At 42.1% G+C, this 9,001-nt stretch overlaps 1 protein-coding gene across 1 annotated transcript in view; it reads left to right on the top strand.

The window, feature by feature from the left end:
- LOC119174298 (uncharacterized) overlaps window positions 1–9,001 on the top strand; it is a 46,902-nt gene that overhangs the window by 37,066 nt on the left and 835 nt on the right. Inside the window, exons 9-13 of the mRNA XM_075894548.1 lie at window positions 353–479; window positions 1,965–2,107; window positions 3,940–4,140; window positions 5,474–5,665; window positions 8,819–8,984. Coding sequence (XP_075750663.1) covers window positions 353–479; window positions 1,965–2,107; window positions 3,940–4,140; window positions 5,474–5,665; window positions 8,819–8,984 — 829 coding nt within the window. The remainder of the gene's footprint in view (window positions 1–352; window positions 480–1,964; window positions 2,108–3,939; window positions 4,141–5,473; window positions 5,666–8,818; window positions 8,985–9,001) is intronic.

Raw genomic sequence — 9,001 nt, 5'->3', positions numbered from 1 at the left:
AACAGGATCAATTGATGGGGGTTGGTCAATATTTTTAATGTAGCAAGTGTTCATTCAGTTCCTCATGTTACATGGGAAGCACCTTACCACAGCAAGAGGTACGGCTGTCTTAGCGACTTGCACATGGAGTGGTGTGACTCACTTCGACCCTGAACCAATAGCATTATCATCGACACATGTTCTACATCGTGTTATCAATAAATGTTGAACTTTTCCCCCATCAATCGTGTTTTTGAGGCATCTATTCAAAAAACCCTTTTTTACAAAATTTTCAACTCCATCGGATCAACTTTGTAGCACGTAGCAAAGAGCCTTGTGTTGCTTAGCCTACCCTTGTTTCTTGTGCTTCCAGGTGATGGAAGGCCGCTTGCTTTTTACGCTGCTAACTAGTGTATTTTGGTTGGTTGTAACACGTGGCTCAGCTGGAGTCAGCGTGACAAGCCTTGATGCGGAGTGGAGTGCATTCAAGCTGAAATACGGTGAGTCACAGCTTTAGGCCATCGATAATATCTCGCTTAGCCGAATTCCCTCGGTATCCTCCAAAGGTTAGCAATGTAGAAGATGATACATGTAAACCAGAAGGAAAGAAGACTAACCGCAATTGAAACATCTGGTTGTCTACTCAAAACTAGGGGACCGGGTAGTGGAAGGAATTGTCAATAAAACAGCGCGGAAGAATCGCTGGCGTTAAAAATATAATAAAGGGGAGCTTCAGAGAGTGTCGCTTTCGCCATCGCCCCGTAAAAATAAATAATAGAATAAACATTAATAGACTTAGGGCGTGACGAATTTTTGGGGCTGTACATGTCTTGTACTTATATTAAAAACTGCAACTTATATTTTACAATACCTTTTGTCTCAGAATCGCGCGGAAGACATAAAGGTTCAGGTCAGGAAAATAAAGGGGGAAATTACGACGAGCGCGCTAAAGGTATAGATAACGAAATGGAAAAACAACAACAGCCAAAGGACGACCCACATAAGTGGAAACCAAAGACCCATGTTCCGGCTTGCGCATTTTCAATGTTACGAGTCGGAAAGCGGAAGGTTTTTAATCACGCTCCTATCTTAGATAACAGCACTCATATATAAGATAGATAGGAGCGTGGTCGTCGTTTGCTGGAGTATACCTCGCGTAATGGCGACGAAAACAACGAACACCACGGGTAGCAATTGAGAGCACACTCGCGCCAAGGGACAGCCATCTTCTTCTTGTGTTGATGGCAAGTGTGGAGCACTACAGGTACCCTAGCTGTGGTATGCTATCGTATGCTGCCGTCGGTTGGCGTTAAGCAGGAAAAACCAAGTACGAAAATAAATGGAAGCTTTAGTGAGAAAGTATCGACAGAATGAACGCGGAAAAATAAAAAAAATTAAATTTAGAAAACGCGACATAGAGACACAAATACATACAAAGAGAGGAAGAACTAAATAGAAAGAAAGATAAAAAAAGCAAAACACAGATCTAAGTATAAAAATGATGAGAGCAGAAAAGAAAACGAAGATAAAGAAGGAATGTTGTGCACTACCTTCAAACTTTGCACTCACACTGCAAATTTCCACATTATTTTTCTTCTGCCTGCAGGTATCACATCTCAGTGTAAGATTCTTTAATAAGCAATATATTTCAGCACCACCGCAAGTATTGTCCCATGTGCTTTCCACCACCTACAGTCTCATAGGATTGTAACTGAAAGAAAGCCCCCAGTCCCTGTTTTTGCATTTATTCAGGTACGGTGCAACGCATTAAGTACAGTCAGACGCAGTGTGACACATAAACAAGCCGTCGATGCACACATAAACAGTACCATGAATTTCTTCGGCAATAAAATTCCAACTTTTACAGTATATTCGGCTTCTTCACTATGTAGACCACACTCTATATACGCATTCTTTGTTTATTTCGTGGAGGCTTGGGAGTCAAGACTAATAGTGAATTATTTTGGTTTTTTTTTGTATATAAGACAAGTATTACTCGTCGCCAATAGAAGATGGGGCAAGGAAGCTGGCATATCTTCGAAACCGCCTAAAAATTGCAGAACACAACAACAGATACGCAAGAGGAGAAGTCGCCTATACACGCAAAGTAAACAAGTTCGCCGATATGGTTAGTAAATTATATTTTGTGATATTTATGCCCGAACAATTTTCTCCTGTTAAACAATCACAATGCGTATCTTTTTTGTGTTTTTGTCAACGTGAATGCATAATAAGCATAAATACTGAGCCAAAAATTGATATATTGCAATATTTGTGTGGCCACGTTGTTCGTTATGTCATGTTTACTGGGCCCCCACCGCTTAATAAATCTTCGTATACTGGCGCCGAGAAAATGTCAATATCAGCTCAAAAAATACAACGTGGCTGATCTCCCTATCTAGTAATTGGAATAACGCGAAAGCGAAACTTCCCTTCACTTGGGTAGTTGATTGTTTATTGTGCATTGTTTCAGCAACAGTAACAAATAGCCAAGTCACGGGAAGAACGGCAAGCAGCTCGAAACTTGCAGCGCGCACCTCAAGCAGAAAGCACGCACGAAATTAGCATATATTCAAGACGAGCGCAGACGAACATCTGTTATAGCCAGACACCTAAAGCGCGCAGTTCAAAGAGTGAGAAAAATGCACGAAACGATCGCGCATGTATACACAGGACAAGCGCCAACAGCTGTCACAATTCTTCGTCGTGTGTCAGCAGGGCTCCCCTTTCGCAAACGCGGCCACGGTTGCGAGCGAATCGACCTTCGTCTCCTCCCCCATTATGAGTCCGATAAACGCGCGCGCAGGAAAAACAGCGCTCTCTGGAGGTGGCACTTCATGGAGGTTACTAGCTTTACCCCCGTATTCACAAACGCTCTTTTACTCAAGGTCTCTCCTCGACTTGAAAACGTCAATGGTAGCGCCGTCCTTTGGCAGATCAAGTCACTACATATCGGCATTATTTTTCAGCGATTCATGACTAGCGCAGCGTCAATTTCAGTCGAGAAGCGACGCAGTATTCAACTCAGTCAAGTGAAGGATGGATTTCGACTCGAAAAGCGTTTCTGAATACGGGGCTTAGAGTGCGCCCAACGCGAGCGCGTCGCGCCATCTCGCCACTGATAATAAAAACGCGCTCAAGTTTCGAAGCTCTGAGGACGGCAAAAACGGTGTACGGAGTGTATAAATGGCTTACTGTTAACATGCATGACGGCGTACGCTTCGCGGCATTGTAGTTAGTGCAGCGCGCCACCAATTAAGGGTTTGCTGGATTGGAGCCGCGCGAGATAATCTTTCCTTCTTGTATCCTTTTTCCTTGCGATCTGCTGGCATATATTTTACAACGTCATATCCATGACGTAAATAGGTCAGCGGAGCCATGGTGGACTCCGGCATAAAATACTTTTGTGTTAATATACACCTAAGTGGCCGTACATTATCAGCAAAATGAGTGACGTATATTGCAAATCAACCAATCGCTCAGAAGTGATTCCAGTGAACAACGCAGGCCTTTAATTTTTAAGCACTAGGATATTTACCAAAGAATCTCATATTTTGTTACTTCACAGTCGTTAAACAAGTATGAGAAAGAAAGCTGTGTAACGGTGTTTTAAGGTCAAAGTACTAAAGCCGAGATGTTGGCTTTGTTCGTGACTTTGTACACTTTATGGATCATTACACTTTTCCGCAACAGGTTAGAGTTTTAAACGATGTCTCTGTGACTAAACATCATTCTATAAGCAGCTTATTTTTATTTGACTAGGATGATATTTTTTTTATTTTTGTGGGAAGGGAGCTTACATATCATTTTTTACGGCACTGTTTTTGTTACCTTCACAATGATCAGTATTTCTAGGTTTATAGAACTTGCAGTAAAACCTTTACATATGGCTCGTAAATTTTGAATTTTTCTTCCTTCCATGGAACTGCATAGTGATCGATATAATTTTTAATTCTACAGCTACAAGAGGAAGTCGAACGTATGACTACAGCTGTAAGACACATTGTTTCATCACAGAGCAATTGCCGCAGATGGAAAAACACTCCATCACGAACGCTCAACACGTCAGTTTTGCCAGACAGCATCGACTGGAGAAAGAAAGGAGCAGTGACTCCCGTGAAGACGCAGGGGCCGTGCCCAGCTACGTGGGCCTTCAGCGCGGCATGTTTTACTTGATTTCCTTCAACTATTTCTGGCAGAAGACTAAGAATTTATTTTGCAGTTCTGCACTTGCATCTCTTCGTTAGCGAAAATCGAAGTGTTTGCATCTTAAGTATAATGCCATTTCGTTGCCAGGAAATTAAGTCATTTTTATACACTTGAGCTGAGCTTCTTTAGGCGCACTCTCAACATAATTCGGTCTCTAAAACTGTGCAAGGAGTTATCGCTTGTCTAGAGTTATGAATTTTTGTCTAATATCAAATTTACGGTAACCGATATCGTAACTGTATGTAGAGCGAAAAGTTTTCATGGCACGAACGAATGCACGAAAACAAGCGGCAACATTGCGCCCTTTCATCGACACTCTTTCTCTTGTCTTTTGTGATTTCTTTTGTTTAACTAACAAGCCCAACTTAACACTCTTGCATAGAGATATCGTAATGCTGCTTTCGAGTATTCGTACGCAATTTTGACACATGATGAGGTTGTACAACTTCCTTACATGTGGCATACACCCCTCCAGCTTGAATCATTTTACATGCTAAGTGAAAATTCAATCACGTATTTAGCTGCTAAGAACGAAATTGCTTTATTATACGCTTGTGCTTTTATTCACCGGTCTACATAACTATGTGATTTTCCTTTGTTTCTCAGCGCAATCATTTTATATTTTTGTGCACCCTTTTGTTGGCATATACTATTTAAGGATGCTTCCGTCATCACGGGCGTATAATACGATCACCGTCGCAAGTTGCTTAAAATTTATGCATCTAGTTCTGCGTATTTACAACGCCATCAGGAGGGAACCAAGTGTGTGCATGTACTCTGTGCAGTACTGTAAAGCCCTGTAATTGCTTCTTTTTTGGATGTTTCGCAACGTGAGTTGTCTTATAAGCAACTTCTCAAACGAGATGAAACTTTTCAACTAAAACTTTTCAAATGAGGAGATCATATATATATATATAACAAGGCTCTTCTCGTTCTACATGCTTAAACGCCTTGATAAAACTTTATTCTCTTGTGCTCGGCACCTTGGTGTATTTGTTGAATTATTCAGACAACCATTCTGTTGAACTACAAGTGCTCTTAGACGTCCTTTTTTATTGTTTTCTCCGCAGTGCACAGCTACATAAAAACTCAGATCCCAACTGAACTTTCTTTGAGCTTCTCTTGCATTTTTAAGGCTCGTTCGCTTTGCAAATACTTTAGCCCTCCTGTGCAATGGCATAAATATTGATACACGCACATGATTGTTAAATCTGCCGCCATTTTACGAACATATTGTGGTTTTTTTCTTGTCCTTATAACCTCTTTGTGAATCTGATACGATTAGACTGGAGCACTGGAAAGCCAACATTTCATACGGACGGGCCAACTCGTGGAGCTAAGTGAGCAGAACCTCATCGACTGCTCCCAAGATTTTGGCAACCTGGGATGTGAAGGGGGCCGAGCAGATCAAGCTTTTGAATACATCATCCAAAACAAGGGCGTCGACCTTGAAGAGCTGTACCCGTATGCTTTTAAGGTTAGCACCACTTCTCAATTATGATCACCCGCACTGAAATATTACTCACGTATGCTGAGATAGTTCCCATCTATCTTATGTGAAGAACATATTATACGTAGGCACGTTCATGAAGCAAACAGCCGCACTGACATTTTCTTAAACGAGTACTGACACGAATTTCAAAATTTTTATGATTGTTTTTATATTTAAAAACACGGGATTTGAGGAGCAAGGAGATAGAACAACCCGAGAGAAGCCAGGGAGGTTAACGAGGCACATGCACATGTATTGTAAAAACATGTATACATAACGCTTTAACGAAATCTTGCTTCCACTCAGTGCAATGAAGTTTCGACAAGCAGATTCTCCGTCTAGAAGCAGCGGGCTATCCCGGTTCGTTGCTAGTTTCTGTTTGTGAGAAGCTGCGCAAACAGTTAAAAGTAGGTAACGATGGGGAAGCTTTACAAGAAGCGATTCCCAAGAGGATGGTGGTGATACCATATCTTCATGGTATCTCGCATAAACCCAAGAAAATAGGCCAAAGAGCAGGTGTGTCATTGGCTTTTTCCACACCAAATAAATTGTCTCAGTTATCTGTGCGAACTAGTTCCGTAGGAACCACCGTGAGCAGCTGCAAGATTAAGCACCAAAAAAAGTTTGTTGAGTGTGAAACAGGGATTGTTTATGGCATACCCCTATTTTGTGGACGTGAGTACGTAGGTTAGTCAGGCAGGTGCCTTAATGTAAGACTTCAGGAACATTGCCAGAAAGTAAGAAGTGCAGGACGGGACAGTTTTTTGGCCGCTCATTGTTCCGAATTTGGGTGCCAGCCATTGGTCGAAAAGACAAGGGTTCTCGCGTTCCACCCTAACGAAGGCACAAGACTTGTAATCAAAGCTGCAGCAATCGCTCGAGGCAGTTCCATCAGCAAATCATCAATAGCGTTATCTAAAAAAGAATTGGCGTTTTTAAATTGGGCACGTGATGGTCACGGGTGAGCACCTGGTTTCTTGCAGTCTCTTTTGACTTTTGGTTTTGTGTTTTTGTTTTAGTTTTTTGGTTTCTGCTTAAGCAAGTGATCTTATTGTCTTTTTTGTAACATATATATGTGCGTCGTAGTAGTAATAAATTTTGTTGAAAGTCTGCGCTCGCCCTCGTCTTTTGTGTTACTTGTCGGAAGTTCTTGCACTGAGAAGTTCAATAATGCGTTACCAACTAGCCCAATCCCACGCTTTACTTCAGCACATGCACGGTTGGATACCTAACGCTGGGGGAATGGGAAAGGGAAGTATAAAGATGAGACAGATGAGAGAGAAGAAAAACACACAAGAAAATTGTCAGTAAATGGACTGACGTGATACTGAACCCTAAAAAGAGTACGGTGTACTTGTGAATGAATCGAACATATCTTTAATGCCGTTACTTTGAAAAGAAGCTTTCGTTTTCTTTTTCAGTGAGGTCGGCTTTTCGCTGACATGTCAAAAAGGGTGGCGCCACTCGAAGACAGCAATTTGCGAAGTACTAGTGGCAGATCGGTGATCTACTTGTGGTACACGTGAACAAGAGTGCGTGCATTGTCTCCAGTGACCTCGGCAGTGATTTCTGTGATTTGGGCTGCTAGAAGTTTGAAGAGTTCGCGCTCTAGAGGAACTGTGTTGACTCATCGGGATAAAGTCCATTGTGGCGGGGCTAACTTGCTGATTCTCAGCGATGAAAACTTTGTAATCAAAGAAAATATTTTATACTTGCTGAATTATTCCGGTGTGTGGAGAGCGTTAAAACTGCATTTATAGGAAACAAAAAAAAATGCCCTTTGATATGTTTTAGAATCGTGTCAGTACTTCTTTAAACGTCTCGTACAGTAGCTTGTAAGTACACATGCCTTCGTTCAAACAGTAAATACAGTGTCACGTTTCTTGTTTTTAGGCTGATTCACAGCCACGCCTGCTTGCCCCGCCACGGTGGTCTAGTGGCTAAGGTACTCGGCCGCGGGATCAAATCCGGGCTGTGGCGGCTGCATTTCCGATGGAGGCGGAAATGTTGTAGGCCCGTGTACTCAGATTTGGGTGCATGTTAAAGAACCCCAGGTGGTCGAAAATTCTGGAGCCCTCCACTACGGCGTCTCTCATAATCATATAGTGGTTTTGGGACGTTAAACCCCACAAATCAATCAACCACGCCTGCTTACGCAGCACCTGCTTACAAAGTAGAGTAGTTCGTTATGACAGTCACTGACGTGTCGACAAGCTATGCAGGTTGCAGAGATTCAAACTGTATTACGTTGTTTTATTTATCATTTAGAACGTAATTTTTTTTTCGCAAAGCTACCGTGAGCAAACCTGCAGCTCACTTTCAGAAAACGTTTTTTCACACGCATGGCTGACGTACACAGCAGTCAGTTAGTAAATTTGTTCAACTTCTGTGACCGATTTCCGGCGTGCCGTGCGTGCCCTTTGTTCCCATCGTTCTGGTTGTTTTCATCCTGTCTTCTTCCTGCTTTTTTTTGCATCATCAATTTCTGGATGCATTGCACACAGAACCGGACGCATCTCGAGCTATCCGCATATTGTTTCCCTGATCCTGCTCCTCTTGCGCCAAGTTACTTTATATGCTAGTAGAACAGTTGTAGAAAAACTAGCACAAAAATTTAGTAGGATGCTGGAAAGTATAAATGTACTTATTGTAAAGTTTTAAATGTGGTATTTGCTGTGCAAACTTTTTACCACGCGTAATTTATGACACTTTCATATATTTACTTCTTCCAAGAGCCATTCCTTCGTTCGTTCTTGGCGACTTAAAACACCTTTCTGTACTGCAAATCAGTGGTCGAGTAAATGATTCTATATCCAACATTCAATGTTCTCACTCGCCAGCAACACAAGCTAGCGCCATCTGCGGTTAAAAGAACGATGCCTTACGAGTCGCAATTAACCTCCAAAATCGGTTCACACGGGAAACGATCTTCTCTGTATCGACATATTGAGCTCCGTCGCCTTTACGGTATCAGTTGAGTCTGTTGAATGCATAATGGTTGTCCTGAATTTGTACGTACACCTGCGGCTCTTATTATCACGAAAAATGAACGTAACAGGTGTTTTACCAGAAATAGTGTGATATTCGTTCGGCTTTCACTATATGTGAGTTTAAGACTATCGTTTTTCTCATTTCCAGACCATGCCATGCGCATTCGACAAGGGTGCAGTCGGTGCGACCATGTCCAGTTTTCACACAGTCCCTCAAATGTCTGAAGAGCAACTGCAGATTGCTGTAGCCACTGTGGGACCTGTTGCAGTGGTTATCGATGCCGAACACGATGATTTTTTCCAGTATGACCAAGGTGAGATGTATTGGAGT

The sequence above is a fragment of the Rhipicephalus microplus genome, chromosome 5 (genome assembly GCF_043290135.1).
Source record: "Rhipicephalus microplus isolate Deutch F79 chromosome 5, USDA_Rmic, whole genome shotgun sequence".
In the NCBI taxonomy this organism is placed as follows: domain Eukaryota; kingdom Metazoa; phylum Arthropoda; class Arachnida; order Ixodida; family Ixodidae; genus Rhipicephalus; species Rhipicephalus microplus.
The sequence above is the reverse complement of the archived record's forward strand: the minus strand, read 5'-3'. Positions and strand labels throughout refer to the sequence as shown.